The following is a 20,079-nucleotide window of genomic DNA, read 5'->3' on the forward strand; positions in this document are numbered from 1 at the left end:
CCATTTGTCCCTCTAACAGGGGAGCGACACTAGGGAGCTGTCCCCCCCTATTGTCGCCCTATGTGTGACATGGCCAGCTACAGAACTGGTGGTGATCTGCACAGCACAATGAGGGAGCTTCCTTTATCAACATTAGGCAGTCGATAAAAGAAGTACAGAAGAGAACTGGCTGCTAACCACTGTAGAACCAAGATAACAGAGGTTTCACCGGTGCCCCCAGGGCTTTAAGTGGGATGAAAAATTGGGGGGGTCTCACCAAGGGGCATGGCAATGTAATTAAGGGTTCGGCTTAAAACACATTTGCAAAAAATCTCTGCTTAGCGTAATTACCTCCCTCCTGCTATTTTGCTGCATCTTACTATGGTTGCATCGAGATATATAGTACAACAAGTCATATTAGACCTACAAGCCAGGACCATTGTTGTTAGTTGCATAAGATAAATAAACAACAATAGCATATTTGTATAAAGTATTTAAAATGCTTCAGTTCTGAAATGAGACTGTGAAAGAACTATAACAAGTCTCTTGAAGATACATCAAAGGCAGTGAAGGGTGGTACTACTGATGCAGAGTTATATTTTGTATTCTTCACCCCGAGGGTGAGTGCAAAAATAGAGAGCTCGATAGGGATCTGTCTCAGCACCTTCTTTTTAGAACTATTGGTGCTGAGCACCAGCAGGACCTAGCCCACTTAAAGTCCTGTGAGTTCCAAATTGACGAAATTGGGCAAAAATCAGATTCAGCATATTTGTCTGGGTCCTGCCCAGGTCTGGCTCAACAATAGCTGCCAGCTCCAGATACGGTTAAATCCGCTCATTTCCTGCACTACGGCAAATCAATGTAATTATCTATGTGCCAGAATCTATATTCTAAGTCCATATAAGAAGGAAACTCTATTATCAGGCACTTTCTTATTTTGAACAAGTGTGTATATGTAAGAACTGCATAAAGCGCTGCAAATAAACTTTCTGTGACTTGTGGGAGCAGTGTATTTTTCACAAACACTTAATACAAGCTACAGTCGCACAGAATGAAGTGTAATTCTCCAAGCCTATTCAGTTACTCATGTTTGTATATGGTTTAATAAATTAGGTAGTTTTACAATTGGGTTCAATATCGACACTCGTGTATTGAGGTTGAGCTAAGGATGTTTTACCACTACAAACTACAAACATTGCAAGAAACACTCCAAGGAATTCCTCCTTTGCTTGTGTTATTAAAGTGTAGCACTGGGGGAGTTACAGATTATCTGTAAAAGTGCAATAGTGTAATTTCAGTTTCTAGGATTCAGGTTTCTGAATTAAAGAGTTTTCTTTTATCTGAAAAAATCTCTGACGATCACAGCTGTGACTGTACTCACAAGTGGGTACAATAACTGTCTGTAGTGTGCTTCTAGTGAGAACCCTCGAACAAAGCGCCTAGAGTGAACAGGTTCATGCGCTAGCTGGATGTCTGGGCGGGCAGGAGAGACCCAGAAGTCCCCTGTTGGCAAAGCTGACCCAGGCAGCTTAAGGATCGGAATGCAAGGGGTTAAAAGGTGAACTTGCTTAAAGGTGTCCCCAAGGACATCTAGGAGAGAGGCTGCCTCAAGCCCCTCTGCCTCCTGCCGGCTGCAGTCTCATCCAGTTTCACCCATGACACATTGATGCGAGTACCCGCATGTGACCACAGTGAACGACCAAATCATGTGCGAAGTCTTGGAAAAAAAAAAAAACGCCAAAGCCAATAGGTTTCACTTATGCGAGAGCTATTGACGTTGTCAATGTTTGTTTAGACATGTTGCACAGCAATGTGGGCTGCTGTGCAACATGGCAAATACATTGCAATTTTCAACAGTCACTTCAGCAGGAGCTACTTATTCACAATCACTTGCTATCACCTTATGACATCAATAATTAGTCATCTCCAAATTTAGCATATACTATAATCACCTAGAATATTCAATTTCATAACATATGTATCATGGGTTCCGAAGTTGGATGGTTATGGGCATTGTGCCTTTTTCACAAAGTACTAATCAATAGAGTCACGTGGTAGGTAGAAATTTGAATAACTGTTTCCAAACACCTCCTTCTGCGGCATACACCTACCACATTACATGATTTCTCAGCCGGTGGATAGGTCCGCAAGCTTTACATCGGTGCATGCTACCTGAAATCCTACCTTGCAAGTAGAACTATGAAAAAAAACTTATAGAAATGCACTTACTTTTGAAACTTTTTTCCGTGTCCCTTCCACATTTTCAGCCTCTTCGTGCTCCTTGGCCCCTTGAGTGATATTTGTGTAATTAACCAACCTGTTAAGCAGGGAGGATACCTTTGGCCGAATATCCAACTCTTCCTGCGTCATGCAAAAAAGAAAAGAAAACATTTTTTTAGAAGGCCGTTTCATAAAGGTTTTGAGGGAAATGTATTTCCATGACATTCACATAGTTGCAAAAGTACAATCTACACGATTCAGTATTACAAGGATTCTACACTACAGAACCACCATTACTGTTTTAAGATATAATATATCATATATAATAAAGGCCTTCACAGGTCGGACTTTTCATCCAATTTCTTATAATATGTGAATCAATTGGTTGTAGTACACAAGCCATAACTGGAGCATACATTTCCATCATGCCACTACTTGTAGGTCTCACAAAGCTAACGACAAAGGTACGAGAAGGATGGAAGGGAGGAGATGTGTCACTGATGTGCACATTGAGTCATAAAGAATCGAAACAAACAGATCCCTATAAGAATGGACTGGTTTAATAAAGATGTGATGGTAGGAATTAAAGAGAAGGGACCGGGGCCGGACAGGCCTTTTATGCCACTAAGCATTTCCCCGGTGGGTTTGGGCCCCTGTAGGCCTTAGCGCTCGTGCTGCCTCTGTCACTTTCCTTAGCTCCCCGAGGGTAACTGCAGCAGGTATAAAGAGACTTCAAGAGAGACCAAAAGAGAGGCAGGGAGGGGGGAAGGGAGAGAGGAGAAGATCGGAGAGGGAAGAGAGAGAGAAAGCGATCAGAGAGGGGAGGGAGAGAGACAGTAAAGAAGGAGAGAGAAAGAGAGAATGAATGATGGAAAGAGATATTACTTTAGTAGACGAAGGGAGTGGGGCTGGTTTGAGCAATTTTCTCAGGACTGCTTTGGTTCCCCAGTCTGGCCCTGGATGGAACACAGCAGTACAGAGATGACAACACGGCCTTTCTTTCGTAGCAAAAATCTAATGTTAAAAGACAATGAGTATCATTTAGAAGGGGATAAGAAACCCCAGAATTTCCCTCTGAGCTTTGAATGCCCTTGTGTTTCAAAACATTAGCTGACGATACCTAATGCTGCAGTGTACATATACCTCATCACGGGGTCAACTTTACTCTAGGCACTATTCATTAAGCAGAGAGCGATTCAGAGAAGGAGAATGGGATCCGAAGCAAAAACATCTTAAGCTCTACGCTTGTACACAGCGCCCTGGTAACTATCGCTTTTCACGATGATTATATATTTTCTTCCAACAGGCATGTGTGTTCCTCTTTCATAGCCTATTTATAGGAGTGTAAAAACATTGTGCTCGATTTTCCTGGGAACTAGAATTCTCCGCCTCCCCCAAAGCGAAAAAAAATAAAAAGTTCACTGTCAATAGAATCCTTTACGTTTGAATATTTAATGACACAAGATATAGCCAATACGGGATCTGGTCAAACCGGAGTACATGGATGTTGCCAAGCAGGCCTCGGTTATGTGTATGTTTGGATTTTATAAGGCAAATAAGGTACCCCACTGAAGTCATGTCATGCTGGAGATGAAAATCAGACAGCAACAGCCAGGTTTTTTGTTGTTGACCCCAGAAGAGACAAATTGATTCTTGTTCAGGAAAAGAGAGAAGCGCCTGGTTTCTAGATTTTGGAGACATTACGAAATAGAGACTACCCGTCAACATCACATTTTATGTATTAGTAGCAGTGCTGAATTAGAGGAATATCTTTATTGAAATGGAAAATGGCAGGGATACACAGTGCAGTATCCCGAAGGCCTCTCTTTTCACAGCCATATGGTAACTCAGAATTGAGATCTCGGCAATTGGTGGACATTTTGTTATGAAATCCAAGACCTAGAATGAAATGAGTTGTATTCCGGTTTGGCTATAGAATACCTATAAGAAATTTAGAACAGCCAGATATAGAGAGTTGCAATATGTCATGGGACGGAGTTAACTACATTAAGGCTATTCTCTTGACTGAAAATGGCAGCAAATATATGTATTTTTTTTAAATAGAGTTATAAGCAAGAGGACAGGATTCCTCTAGTTTTTTTTTTTTCTTTTTTTTTTTAACACTAAAAAACAAAGAGGCTGTGATTGATATATATACACATGGACAGCTAGGTGCAAAGCAAAGTAGGTGACATTGCTATTTCACAGTAGAGGAAAGAGCGAGCTCCCACAGTCACACAATGCCCACACAGTTCCACATATTCATAAGCATTATAATAGTGTCTCATGTACACAGCCATCCCAAGTTTTAAAGTTTAAAGGTGCCAGACACATAAACCCAAGAATCCCTTCCCGCAACTCTTTCAGTCATAACCCAACTAGCACTAGTCGATTAAGGCCACAGTCCATCCACATCTCTCAAGATCTGTGTGGGGGGTGAGCAATGGTACAACAGACAAGCCATTGGCTGCAGTAAGGTGAACAATGGGAGCAAAATGAGTGTCACTCTATACCTCCGGCTCGGAGAATATGCTTGTTGTCGGTATAGCGCACATGTATTAGTTAGGGCTTAAGTGCAATGTCATTGTCCTGGGTGTTGGCTTGTTTAAAATCATCTAGGAGTCCCTCCCAAGCTCTGCCCATCTCCATTAGGGACCTCCCTCACTTAACATCTTGCATAAGGACCATACTCTCAGATTCTGCCCATCATTCCTCATCCGTCCACTATTTAATGTTGGACTTCTGGTGTTTTTCCCCAATTAAGCGTTATCAGCTGTTTGGCCAATATTAAAGCTGAGTCTATAAATTTAGCAGTCATTTTCTGCTTGGCAGGCCTAGGGAACAGTCCCAAAAACACCCCAAAGGGGACAGCACTATAGTGTAGTTCATGAGGTCACTCAAGAACTCCATCATCGCAGTGCAGAATACACTGAGATCGTGGCAATCCCAGATCATGTGTAATAGCTCAGTACCTACCTTCCCACATCTGGGGCACCTCGCTTAGGTGGAGCGGAAGTATTTGAGGATTTTACCCAGCTTGAGATCTGCTCTGTGTAGATAAAATACATTTATCAATGGAGTCTCAATATCTGCCGACCATTCATCTCTCAGGTCATGGGGGGGCCCAACGTGTCCCCCTGCAAAGCATTAGAGATACCCGTGACTGCCTTGCACTTGTCTAAAGTTGTGCCTATAGTGTGGCAACTCACGTGGGTTTTGGATTTCATCCTGCCCCTGGACCCAGAATACACCGATTGCCGCTGATAGCGATCTGAAAAGCAAAAACCTATTCCGCTGGCAGATTATACTCAAGTTGCAGCTCCTCAAATGTTTGCAGCTGTCCTGCAGCATAAAGGGTGCCAAGCGTCTTGGTGCCAAACTCCACCCAGTCTACCAGCCACAACCATGCATTCACTGGTAAGAATACCGACAACCAACTAAGTGGTATTGCCAATGAGTAGCTGGAGGCACCTCATTGAGCAGAGTTTGGCCACTCGTTGCATAATCCCAGCATGGGTCTGGAGTTTCCTATGGTCCAAGAGCAGTTAGGACAGATACATGGGGGGAAGGAATATCTGGCACCCACATTATTCTAATCCCTGGCCACCACCCATCATGTCACCCATTGCTGCTGCACCTCTATATACTAGGATTCAAAATCTGGGGCTGCAAGGCCACCATCAAGGCTGGGGTGTTGGAGTTTTGAAAGCACCACCCTACATAGACCCTTAATCCATATGAGTTCAATCAGCAGTGTATGAATTTCCCGGAATTTACTCCCAGGGATAACTATGGGGAGAGTGGCAAAAATATACAAAAGCCTGACAATGCTACCATTTTTACAACGGTTATCCTGCCAAGCACTGAGAGCTGGAGCATCTTCAAAAACCCTACACTAGTTCGAAGAGCCACAGTTGCCTTACCTATATTCCCCTCAAGAATATCGAACTTGATTCTGTATAGGTGCACCCCAGGTAGTGAAATGAGGCTTGTTCCCATCGGAGGCCCCCGGTGTCTTGGTCATCTACCACTGTAGGTTGTAGCAGGAAAATGCAAGTTTTGTTCCAGCTGACCCGCAGGCCCAATGTGTCACTGAATTCATCCAGCAGGTGAGAGGACCTGTCAATATCGTTCCTTTTACCATTCAGGAAAAGCAGCATGTCATCAGCATAGAGGGTAATGTGATGCATAATTTCCAGAGCAGCAGTAACATTTAATGTTTCTACTGCAATGGCAAAGAGAAACTAGTTAAAAGGCATGCATGCTATGTTCCACACCTTAAGCAGCCGATACCAGCCTACCAGTTTTCACTGAGCTGCAGGGGAGGCATATAGCAACCTCATCCTGTTAATAGAACTGGAGCCTAGCCACATTTTCCCTGTCATGGTATAAAAATATTCCCACTCTAGGCTATCGGAAGCTTTCTCTATGTCGACAGACATGACTGCTGCTTTAGGGTTCAGATGCTGAGCTACCAGGAGGAGTGCCATGACCTGTTGGACATTAAAAGGTGTGTTCAGGGATGAAATCAGTCTGATCTGCATGGATTATACGTTGTATACAGGTTAGTGGGCTCATGACCAAGATTTTGGCCAGAATTTTGTAATCAATGTTTAGCAAACAGGGGTCTATATGATGCAACATCCAAGGTAGGAGGTACAAGGCTTGTGTAGTGGGACTACTAGTGCCTCGCAGATTGTAGGTGGGAGGCAAGCGGGTGGTCTTCACTGATTTATGGACTTCTAAAAGTCAAGGCACTAAAAGCTCACTGTATTTAGTGTAAAACTCCACCAGGAGTCTGTCAGATCTCAGCACCTTGCCCTGGACATAGCAGCGATAGCTGCTGTTATTTCTTCTATCATAATGTCTGCCCACAGATACTCTGCTGCTGCCAGAGCGAGGGAAGGAAGCAGAAATTGTTCTATATATTTGACCATGGTTACGTGTGTAATCGGGCCCCCTGGAGAGTAAACAGCAGTCTACAAATTTAGAACAGGGATTTAATTTCAGACTGTCTGAAAACTCTCCCTACTCACTCATCTTCTAGTTTCAGGTACCCATCCAAGATGGGTTCACCAACCTGGCCAATAAGGTCCCCGATTTATTACGTTACTGCTGAACCCTGGCCATTTATTCTTGTTAAACAAAGCATCTTAACTTCTCAACCAGCTCGCAAGTTGTTCGCGGGCTGCCAAGAATGGTTTTATTTACCAGAGTCCGTGTGTTTCCTGGGGAAGAGCAGTATGGGCCCCTGTCATTTGAAGTATGCTTGGACTTTATACCCCTTAGTCATAGCCAGTTAGAGAAAGCATGGAAAGGTAGAGCCCATGACAGGAGTCCACAGAGATGTTCCTCCAAGAATAAGGAGAGTGTACTCTAAGTAGGTGACTCAGACCGGGTGTGCAGCAAAAACAACAAAATCCTTAACATCCCAACCTCCTTCCCCAGAACAGAAAAGCAAGTCCGCCCCCATCCAAACCAAAAAGAATAACATAACATGTTCATGATACAATCACACAAAGTTCTGTGGGGTGTATGGCCCATCTCATAGAACATGGCTTCCAGGGCTCCAGTGCCATATTCCAACCTGTGGAGAGTGAAATAATAGACAATTGAGAGGATCCATTTGCCCCCAGTCCCAACCAGTTGAGCAGCTGTTAAGTAAGGTGAATGGTCACAGCAGTGTCCTCGGAGCACCGTAGTTTCACGAGGAATCAGGGTGCGCTCCCTACAGACCTCAGTCCAGCTTGTCAACAGATCCAGAGGTGATATGCGGCAAATCAGTACCAGAGGAGGTATGTAAGGTTGAGACTGGGCCACAGTCAGAGGGGATTCTTCCAACAGTTCATAGCTTCAGCCACAAGGGGATGATGTGCCAGACACTCCAATATTGGCCGCAGGCCTACACTGCCATCTTCCAATCCCACTAGGATTGTCCTCCCGTGGGCAGAGTGTTGCACATTGGTCTGTCATGGGTAGCTGATCAGTTATGTCTTGATCTCCATGGTGTGGTATGTTGGCGAGCCCTAGCTCCTGGTAAGGAGTCCATCCAATCCCAGACCTCCTGGGGCTCGGTGGAAAGCTTGGCACCACCATCTGTAATGAACTTTAGCTTTGCAGAAAATCACATGGCATATTTGGTCCGCAAATGATGTAGACTTTTTTGGCATTAAGGAAGGAGCCCTTTGTTTCTGGAACACTAGCATGTCTGGGAATGTGAGTACTTTCTGGATCTCAAATATGAGCACTTCCTTGTTGCGAGCTTCCTTCAGGATACGATCTCCGTTTCTAAAATGCAATGGTCTCACGACCACCGTGTGCGGTGGTGCCCCTGGGGTAGGGGTCTCCCTGGTACATTATAGGCACACTCCAGCACAAAGGAGGAGGACAGGCCAGCTGGTGCAATGAAGACCAGAATATGTGACACACAGCAGTGTGGAGTGGAGGTCGCAGCCTCTGGGCCCAGCTCAGCACACATCAGTAAGGGCTGTCCAATCCGAAGCTGCCGTCCCTGTAGGCTGCAATTCTGAGTCTTCCTCTGGCAGAGCACTACCAGGCCCACAGCTGGAGAGAGATACTCCCCCAGCAGGTCACCAGAACAGGAGGCAGGCAGGAGACCCGAACACGGGATGGGCTCGAAAGGCTCAGGCAATTAGCAAGGGCCAAGCAGCGATCCAAACTGTTCCTCTGGACTTCAACAGAACAGTGCTCACAGAAGCTGCCATTTTCCTGACCACCCAATGCGGCCATAGTTCATCTGCAGTTTTCTGCTGCCAAAGCACTCCAATGCAAAATAAGGCTCCAAATAGCTAAGCAGGAAGTGGAGATCAGTGGCATCCATGTGTAGGGACTGAAGGAGGTAAATAGCAGGCAGGATGGACCACAGATAGGCTTGGGTTCCGGGGGAACTCGCGGTCCGTGCTGCTCACACCGCTGGTGTCAGGCCATGTCCCGAAAATATATTTCTAATGATTACAACTATTGGTGAATTGACTACAATTTAACAAAAAGCTGAAAGCTAAGATTACATATATATTTTTATTTACTTATTTGAGAGGTTCTGTATAGAGCTACCAGCCACTAGGTGTAGCCACATAGCTCAATCAACAGACTACATTAGTACCCAGATAAATAAGGAAGTGAATAGTTGGCGAAGACATCAATTATACGGAAATTCTGTGGTGATGAAGTAAAAGCTTTTAATACAGTCAAAAGAAGTGCTTCACACGGAGTCGCTTTTTTAGGAGTATATCCAGCAGGGCCAAGTCTCAGGGTGGTAGGTGGCCAGTTGACAGGGCACATGGTTGAAAAAATAAGGTTTCAAAAGTATTCTTGAATGTTAGAAAGTCATTTTCTAGTCTAGATGTAATGGAACAGAGCACCATAAGGACAATCATTGTGAATGATGGTATCTTATTTCAAACTGTTAAAATGAAATGGGCTTATAGATAGTAAATATGGAGGCTAATATATATGGCTTTTGAAGGTAAAAACCAAGGCTTTTTTTTTTTAGTTCATTTCCAAAGTGTTGGACTGCATTCAGTTGGCTTAGACCAACCTACATTCCTTAACCCTGACAGCAATGGCTCCTCAGGTCACTTCAAGAATTATGGTGAACAGAACATCAGACTGCCAGAAATGACCATCTTTTGTGTGATGTCCCACCAGATGTTTGCCCTATCTGTTATGCTGGCTTTAGCACTCTATACACTTTACCCCTGTTCACCAGTGGTAAAGTGTCAGTGAAACATGGTTGATTTGGCATACTCCCAATTGGTCTATTTAACTTGCCCAAAAGTCCCTAGTAGAAAAGGTACAAAATGTAATCAAGGCCTGGAGGCTAAATTCCACTAGTCCACTAGGGGGCTCAAGCACTTATTGTGCCATCCACTATAGTGGCAGTGCAAATATGGCTTCAGGCCTACCATTTAGCTTGACTGTAACAATGGAACACATGCACTGCGACCAGTAAAAACAAGCCCCTTTAGAAAAATAAAAACCTTCTTTTCAAAATGCAATAAGCTGCCCCTATGTAGGCCTTGTAGTCCACAAAGCAGGGTGCATAGTATTTAAAAGTAGGACATGTAGAAATTCAAAGTTAACATGTCCTTATAGTGAGCAAAAGCTATATTAACTGTAGGAAGGCTGGCAGAGAGAGAAACAGTGGGAATCAATATTAATTCTGCTATGTCAGGCAAGGGACCAGCTAGAGAGATGATTAAACCACTATTTTTTTACATTTATTAAACACCTAAATTAATGGTGACATTGGATCGTTAATACATATTAAGGAAAAGTAGCTTTAAAAAAAAAAAAAGTTACCTTTATCCTGCCTAAAACTCCAAAGGCTAATTTATATGAACTTTCCAACTGTCATTCAGCTGGAAAATAGCTCTGAATAAGGTGTAAAAACTACTCTTAGAATAGAAACAAAAGGCCTGGGTGTGCAGGGGTATTTTCAATCTTTTTAGGAGATTTCAATTTTCATTTATAGGCAATAACCATTCCTTAGGTGATTCATTTCATTGACATTCTAAATACAGTGGGTTCCACCCTGCCCATGCATAGTGCTGGGCGCACTCTGGATGGGACCGTCTCCAACAACCCCAACTTAGACCACATGTTAACTCTGTTCCGGTTAAACGTAAATAATAAGTGTTTCTCCAAATCATCAGTTCCTGGTCCCTATGTGCATTAAAGGAGTAAATTGCTTTCCAATCTTAAGTTTCCTGCTGAGTTAGCTGCTCCTACTCCCACTTTGAGTGGGGATGTATCTGAAAAAGTCACTGCTTTTAACACTTGACTTACTAACATTATTGATAATGTGGCCCGCTAAAGTCAGTCAAACATAATCGAAAACTGCGGCCTTCAGCCCCACGGTACTCATCAGCCCTGGCTGAGCAGCATTGTAACTTCAAATACTTAAAGAGGATATGGCGGAATGCCTACACTTAGGAAGATTTCTTGAACTTTAGAAAGGCTCTGAAAACCTATCAAGCCTAAATTAAAAGTGCTAAAAGACAGTTTTTTCCTTGCAAATTGAGAATGCTCAATCCGATCAAATAGCTATTTTTAAGATTGCTAAATTCTTTTTATAGCTCAAAGCAATTAGAGAGATTACCCATCGCTAGCGCTAAGTGTCAAAATATCCACATATTTTGAGGAAAAAATAGAGAGTTCATAGTACCTTTGACAGCTCGCCTTATCTGAAGAGCCCCTTATTGAGTAATTTTGTGCAGTCAAGTCCTTCACTAACAGCATTTCAAGAAATAAGACGCCATTTTAGCCCGCACATCGGGATCGCCTTATGACCCATGGCCTCCTCATTCTTCATAAGGTTGTTGAGTATATCAACTAATTAGTGAGATTATGAACACTTAAATGGTTTCGGCAGAGGTTTCTGATGCCTGGAAAATAGCAGTAGTAAAACCGTTACAGAAAAAGCAACTAGGGGACACTATGTGGCTATCTAATTTACGGCCCATCTCTTTACTTCCAGCCTCAAGTAAAATCATAGAAAAGCTGGTAAACAATCAATTGATGGCATTTCTGAAAGAGGCTAATATATTGCATCCCAGACAATCAGATTTTTGCCCAAAATATTCAACAAAGACTGTGTTGCTAGAGGTCTAAGACACTCTTAGAATGACATTAGATGCAGGGAATAACGCTGTTCAGATCAATGTGCAGCATCTGACACCATCTGACACCATCTCACACAAGATATAGCAGAAATGGGTGTACAACTGGGGTATTTCCCATCTAGCCTGGGCATGGATCAAATCATTTTTATCTAACTGTAAGCAAACAGTGCTGTTAGGATCTTTCCTTTCCCTGGAATAATCAATCGGCTTAGGAGTTCAGGAGGGCTCTTCACTGAGCCCTGCGCTAGTTAATATATACATGGCTCCTTTAATTACATCAATATCCCCCTTCAGCATTGAGGATACTGCTTATGCTGATGATACACAATTGATGCTGTCCCTGAAGAAAGAGTCTTGCCTCAGAACTTAACTTTAAAAATTGTTTTGCTGAAGTTATTTGGTGGATGAAAACTAATCACCTCAAGTGCAACACTGATAAAACAGACATTATGCTGTTTGGGAAGTCGAATGCATTTGACCCCTTGACATGGTTTCCTTCCTCCACTACTTACCACCCCCCCTCCCATACCTCCTGCCACCTGCAGTCCAGGAGGCAAAGAACCGCAGAGTCAAATTTGATAACATCCTGTCTTTTGAGCCACAAGCATCAGCCGTACAAGTTTCAGCCTCATCAAATCTCTTAAACAGTGGTTCCCAACCTTTTGACTTCTGTGGACCCCCACTTCATCATTACTGGAGCCGGGGACCCCCAATGAAACTTTACTGGAATCCAGGGACCCCCCACTGAGTGTTTACTGATAGCAGGGAACCTAATCTGTTAATATTATTTAATTTTCTAAGAAGTCGCGGACCCCCTGAGGAGGATTCGCGGACCCCCAGGGGTCTCCGGACCACAGGTTGGGAACCACTGCTCTTAAACATTTTTGGTTTTCTTCCTCTTGAGGTTAGGAAAACAGTTGCAGTGGCAATCCTTTAGATTAGATTACTACAATAGTCTGTATGCTGGTTCAGCTAAGCAAACTATTCTAAAATTACAGACGGTCCAACATGCGACAGCTTGATTGGTCTTGAACTTTCCCTGCCGCTCTTCAGCATCGGACGCCATGAGAGCCCTACATTGGTTGCCCATGCATAAAAGAATTGTGTGTTAAAATCCTCTTTATAATGTATATTTTATAGAAGAGTCATGTACTACACCTCCTCCCGTCTGCTTAGGTCTTTACCTGTAAAACATATCAAGATTCCGACCACTGGATGTAAATCAATGGGAGGAAAGTCTTTTGCAGTCCTGGGATCAAAGGCCTGGAATAATGTCCATTTGGTGCTGCGATCTCTCAAGTCGGAAGAGATCTACTGAAAGCAGTTGATAACTTTGATCTTTGGAATTTCAAAGGCAGTATGTTTTTCATTGATTCTGTATGTTAGGGACCCACCTGTTGTCTCTAGCCTTCTTCTGTTTTCCACAGGGCCAAGATGCTTCTTAAGGAGTGACAGTGTGCTTTATAAAAATCATATCATGTCATATCATTAGACTGGACCTCCCCTCCTTGTACTGAGGGCAAAGAAGTGGATTCAAAGGGTCAGTTCGCTGTTTTTTTTTCAAAAGTGTAGCCCGTTTTCCTTAAAGGAAAACGAGCTGCACTTAGAAAAAAAAAACGAAAACTTTTGTTTCGGATTTTTTCAGGGCAGGTAGTGGTCCCTTGGACCACTGCCTGCTCTGAAAAAATATTTTTGGGTCCAGTCACAAAGGGGAAGGGGTCCCATGGGGACCCCTTCCCGTTTGCGAGTGGGTTACCATCCACTTTAAGTGGATAAGCGGTCGCAAATGGAATTGCATACCACTGCGACTCGCAAATAGGAAGGGAACACCCCTTCCTATTTGCGACTCGGAAATGCATTTTGCGAGTCGGTTCCGACTCGCAAAATGCATTTCTACATACCATAGACGCATTTGCGACTCGCAAACGGCGATTTTCGCCGTTTGCGAGTTGCAAATTCGTTGCTACATCTGGCCCTTACTGTTTTCAGGCATCACAAATATGTTTGTAGTTCAATAAGGGTCTCTACTCTTGGTCATCCACAAATTTCACTGCCAACACAATTGCGCACATATTTTGTACAGTGCCCTCTTCTGTTGAAATTCTGTCATCAGCTTAAGAGATTTATTGCCCTGCAGAGATATTTAGAGATATATGTCAGGGTATGATCAAAAACACAGCTTCAGCATTCATTTGCCATCTATGCACTTCTGAGACTTCAGAAAGCCAATTCCCTCTGTTTTTAAACAAGGTGGCTTCAAGGCTACTTCTGCTACCTGCACAGTAGCTGTAGCTTGCTGGACGGAGGCAGAAGGTACTTGACGATAAAAACAATTTTTTTTATTGTATAGTGAAATCATAAACGTTTGGTAGTGGTAGCTCCTTTGGAAAATGCTCAAAAAGACATGCGTGTTGAAAGAGCTCAGCACAGACCTGGACAATTCCTGCATGAGCCTCAGATTTCCACCCGCAGTTCGTTTCTATGTTGATTCGTGCAGCAGTACTAACCAGAAATTAAAAGTCTGACATATGGACCAATTTCAGAATTGTCAGAGACAAAGTTCACTATTTATTTCCAATTCTGATCCAACTTGTTCAAAACATTATTTACCTATACACATCATGTAGAACTACTGTTTAAACTACACATTGCTTGAAGTTTATTCTGAGGAGTTTGCAATGCATCGTCCTTTTCCTGCCTCCTGATGATTTAGACATAATATCCCCAAAAGGGACATGACATAACAGTAGCACTCTAGAAAATCTGGCAAAATGTGTGGATTTTGTGCAAAAACAACACTTCCACTAATGTTAGCCTGCATGTAATGTTCGGAAAGCCACAACATCCCCATTAGCTAAACACTGCATGTTAGCAGTTCATATTCAATATGAAATCCCAAACAACATTATAGCAGTCTGGAGTGATAGGAGCATTCACCACATAGGAGAAGCATCGCCTTTTGTTGCTCCTATAGGGTCCTTCACCTCTAGTGTTTTGCTTGAGGGCACTATCATGCCCAGGGGTGTAGTTAATGAGGCCATCCTATCAGGTGTGGAGCACAGGTGGCAAACAATAGTGCAACATAGGTTTAAGGGCCATATGTACGAACACATTTTCCCATAGACACAAAATGGGTAAAACCCTTTGCTACATCTGGCCCTAAGTTCTTTTCAGAGGGCCAATGACCACCCACCGGAAACAGTTGGGAGAGTGGCAAAACAAATTGCTCAGATCTTTCTCCTGCACACCTGCGACGAGGTTCCTGCAATTCCTCTTCGCTCTGGGTATTACCAACCAGTTAACATATGGGGCGGAAAAGAGGAGCACATTAATACTTCCGTTCCAAGGACGGCATAAAAACACCAATCACATTATATAGAACAAGAAAAGTACCTCAAATAAGGCCAGGTTCCGATCATAGTAGTCTTCTCTCTTGGCAGCTTCAGAATTGTTGAGGAAAGGACTGTTCTCCTTGTGGTTGCCATGACCTGCACAAAGGAAGATGCGTGTTGTAAGCATATTTCATAATGAAATACTGAATTTGTTTAGAATATAAAAATTTATATGACGCTCGCCACTATTTACTTACAGCGTTCACATTCGAATTCGCATGGTATGTGTTATCTCACAATGGTGCACTGATGGATATTTGGATTTGTGGCTCCTGATGGCACCACAGTGCTATGTGGTACATTAGAGCCTGAGGCAATTGACATCTCACAATACTTGGGAGAGAATAACAAGAACACTTCCCTCTCGGAGATACTTGGTATAAAAGCCCAGATCAGTGAATTTATCCACCCTTCCCCTTTTGTTGTGCATAGAGTCCAATGTGTGACATCTGTCCTCTCTCATCCTCAGAAAAGAATCGCTATGTTGGGGTCCATTCTTAAATCCTCAGCTGACTTACCATTATGATAAACTAGCAATTACTCAAGGGGAGCAATGCTGTAACCTGTGCTCATGGCTGCTCCCCTATTCCAGCCTCAGATCCCACCTCTTTGCATCCAGACATTCTTCCTCCCTTTCTGATGCTCCTAATTACATTATAATTGTGTCAATGTGCAGGCAAAGATCCATAATGCGCAGAGCATTTGCAGTACCTATGAAGAACGTAAAGAAGAACGTCAACAATTTGTGGAGACTAGAGAAACCTGCATTTCTTTAGCCATCCTAGTCAAAGAATTTTACTTCCCCTACTTAGGATTACTCTAAGTATATTAAGGTGTTTTGCCTCCATTCCCCCACAAGACATACACACACATCTTAAGGAAATGCACATCCTAATAACTTAGATGGCACCTACCTAAAAAGATCTCCAGCTCCACACTCTCAACAGAACCTCAAGCCAAACCCATGCATGTTATAACAACTGCACCCACGCTGTTGATCCTACTCAAACATGAAGCAGATTCCGGTGTGCGACTGAATGCTTGAGATCCAGGAGTCAAGATACCAGAATCAGGCAACACCAATAGGCCATACTAATGTCGATATAAAGCTACATAAATCATCATAATTTATAAGAAACTTTAAGATGGCTAGGGACGGGGGGGGGACTGTCTTTCTAGAATAATGGGATCACTCACAGAATTTCAGAGACAAAAATATTGTGTGAACAGAATATCATGTAAAAAATATCAAGGACTAAAATATCGACAAGGTAAGTGCAATTAGGTAAGTATAGATTTATTACTCAACTCCACATCTACATACCTTGAAGATATATATATATATATATATATATACACATATATATATATATACATACACACACACACATACACAAAGTAAAGTTCCTGCTGTTAAGATGACCGAGGGAAACGAAGCCAGTGCACGTTTACGGGTGCACGACCCGTTAATAATTATAAAGCAGCAAAAAATATCCAAACTACGGCACTCCAAACACCCACCGATTTATTTACTCAAGGCTATAACAGTCTTTTAAAGGAAAAAATTCCTCAACTTGCAAAGGCCTTTGCCTTGGATATTTTTTTCTGCTTTATAACACATTATATATATATATGCACACATATATACATACACACACACACACACAGTTGAGGTACATTTATGTTGAGTTATGTATAGTAAAACGTTGCTTACCTAGAGAAATTTAACAATATTTCTGATTCAGATATTCTCTCTCAACACCGGATAATATTGACACCAACTGGCCTAATGCACTATTACATACAGGAAAATTGGAACAGTGAGTGGAAGACTCCAGGATATACGCAGTCCAGTGTAATCACCAAGGCCACTGAACATACTCAGACCACTACTTTGTCCCATTTTCTATATATAAATGTTGATATTTTCAATGCCTTCAAGCATGGCGTTGGTACTTGAACACCTATATTTATTAATTTATTGGGCTTTTAACCATGCCCCCTCTTGCCATTCCTTTTTTGGTGTGCTCGTCTTAAATGCTTCATTTTTATTGGTGCATTTTGTGAAATGTCCCTCCTTTGTGTGCTGAGTTCACTCCATGGCAATTTCACTAAGTGAACATTTGTGTTGACAATCACACTACATCACATTCCCACCTGTTACAGTGTGTGATGGCCCCTCCTCTGGTTTCTGTTTGCCTTTCACCCCAGCCGATGTCATTTCTAGACATTCAGGCAGGGAGCTAATAACTCTCATGCTCATGGCGACTGTGGCGCTTTGAATTGACTTGCTTATGCCAACTGTTTTACTTTTCATGTTTAATTTATGTGCCAAGAAAAGTCCAGTTAGGAATTTACAACGCTAACAGCTATAAATCAAGCAAACGCGAGACCCGTTGTATTGCAAATGCTTGTTTTTCCTTTGATAGCACTCCTCAGGGCTATTTCTTGACAGGGAATTGCTTGGGTAAAACTCATTAAACAACTGTCAAAAGTCATTCAACTTAGGGATCCGCCTGCGTAAATGGGCATAGTTCCAATGCTAAAAATTCCTTGCTTCCAACCATGTCCAATTCGTTGAAAAAGAAAGCGGTCTACCTCTCTTTAACAGTACTGAAAAGCAGGCACGTTTCACCCCTCCCACGCACGTTATAAACCAACATTTGGTAGCAATGTTTATAGTGAAAAGAGTCACACCCCATTCCGGATGCTAAGACTCATGATGCTGTTGAATGCAGAAATAACCCTCAATACTAGAGTAAAACATAGCATCAAAAGTGGTCAGTGTCTGCCTCTCCTACAGTTGTCTCGCCTTCCTCTCCCAATGAAAAACATTCCAAAAGTCAACGTGGCACAGTACAACTTTCCTAGTCATGAAATTATAGTCTGCAAATCAGGTGAAGCAGAAAAATGTATTTATAGAAATAATGAGAAAGTTCAGCCCCTATTATTATAGATGCTAGCTTAGTCCATATTGACCCAATTCAATCAAAGCCTCCTCCTCACAGAAGTTGGTAAGTCTGAGTATTCAATTCTCTGCATTTTGACAACCGAATAATAACATGATATAATTCTATTCGAGTTTCCAAGCTTTTAGACAGACTAGTTGCCAGACTTTCTGTGGTAACAAGAGTAGGATTCTTCTATCGGTCACTAAGATAGCAAAAGGGGGAAGCAGCCTCAACCACAACTCCCGAACAACAAAGTCGTGTACAACGAAAGCGGAACAACGCTTTGGTTAACCACAACTTCCTTGTTCAGTGACTTAACCACGCAAGTGCTGAACCACGCACATGCATGGTGAAGGCACAGAAGAAGGGTGTTGGGTGAGGACGACGATGTGATCAGGTAAGTGGGATGGGACTGGGGCTGTTTTAGGGGCAGCGGCGGGGGTGGTTTAGGGGCGGGGTCAGGGTATTTTTAGTTTAGGGGCTGGAGAGGGGGGGGGGTCGGGGTATTTTACGTTTTAGGGGGTGGGTGGGTCGGGACATTTTTAGTTTCAGGGGTGGGGTGGGGTATTTTTAGTTTTAGGGGTGGAGTGGGGGGTCGGGTATTTTTAGTTTTAGGAGCAGGGGTGGGGGGGTTATTTTTAGTTTTAGGGGCGGGGTGGGGGGTTGGGGTATTTTTAGTTTTTGGGGTTGGGGTGGTTTTAGGGGTGAGGTGGGGTAATTTTAGGGGCAGGTGGGGGGGTTGGGCTGGTTTTAGGGGTGCTGGTGGGGGGTCACGGTAATTTTTAGGAGTGGGGCAGAGGGGGGGGGGGGTCGCATGCTGGAACCATGCATGCCATTCACTAATGCCTTTTCCAGGAATGCCTTTACAACGGAAAATCATTGTTAAGGCATTCCTGGTAAAGGTATTAGTGGTAACAACCCGGTCGTTGTTCCGACCGCGTTGTTCAGGCATGCATGGTTCCAGCATGCGTTGTTGCGACATACATTCAGCAAAAGCACACAGTGTGAAGCCCCCTAAATAACCCCTGCCACCTCCCCAACCCCCAACTCTACTTAGACTCTCTAGGGAGACACGATTGACTAAAGATACTGCTATGAAGGGGTTGCCTTGCTCTGAACCTAGGAAGCAGGGGCTTTATTGGTCTTAGGAGCAAAGGATCTGCCAAAATTCATGTGTAGCGATCAGGGGGTATATAAGATAATCTTCTTCATTTCTAAATCCAGACTGAATTTTCTGCATCACTGAATGAAACAGGCATTGGAAAAGCCCCTAGGTCTTGCCTTTGGCATCAATTGTTTTTGCCAATTGCTTTTGTTTGTGCGGTGCACCAACAGGATGCTAACCAGCCATCATTAAAAAAACGTGTAGTGCGAGTTGTGCCATTCCACTGCAGAAGAACGCAGATGCCATTTACTTAAATTTTATATTTACCAATCCAAGAAGGTGAACACCACCATAGTATATAAAAAGGTATTTTTATTATCATAAAGGCATCAATTTAAAACAGAAGTAAAAGGGCTGCAAATGTTGGAAAGTAGGGGGGATATGGAAGGGGAGAGGAAAAACAGCACACAGATGGTGAGAGGGAGAAGTACAAGAAAGCAAACACAATAGAAGCACGGGGTCAAGAGAGATCAATGTGGAGCGGGGTGAAGCACAAAAGGGTGATCGCAGGAAAACATATGCTCTTTTGTGGAGTGCTCAAGCAAAACAGAAACAAGCACTGGCAAAGACAATAGGTCTCGCCAATGCAAGAGCTACTGGCTTTGCCAATGTGGTTTAGCCATGTAGTACACCAGTGTAATTGCTGTTCAGCATGGCTAAAAGTCAGTGGCATAGAGGAGAGTTGAGTAAAGTGTCAGTGTGGAGTAGAGTGAATGGCATAGAGTAGT

The 20,079-nt window shown here is 43.1% G+C and overlaps 1 protein-coding gene across 2 annotated transcripts in view; it reads right to left on the minus strand.

Moving 5' to 3' along the window:
* The window catches only part of SLC12A4 (solute carrier family 12 member 4), a 425,396-nt gene that overhangs the window by 302,291 nt on the left and 103,026 nt on the right, over positions 1 to 20,079 (minus strand). For both annotated transcript variants that reach the window (XM_069216265.1, XM_069216266.1), the window contains exons 2-3: positions 15,237 to 15,331; positions 2,209 to 2,340 (exon numbers count right to left, since the gene is read on the minus strand). In XM_069216265.1, coding sequence (XP_069072366.1) covers positions 2,209 to 2,340; positions 15,237 to 15,331 — 227 coding nt within the window. The remainder of the gene's footprint in view (positions 1 to 2,208; positions 2,341 to 15,236; positions 15,332 to 20,079) is intronic.

The sequence above is a fragment of the Pleurodeles waltl genome, chromosome 12 (genome assembly GCF_031143425.1).
Source record: "Pleurodeles waltl isolate 20211129_DDA chromosome 12, aPleWal1.hap1.20221129, whole genome shotgun sequence".
Classification (NCBI taxonomy): Eukaryota; Metazoa; Chordata; class Amphibia; order Caudata; family Salamandridae; genus Pleurodeles; species Pleurodeles waltl.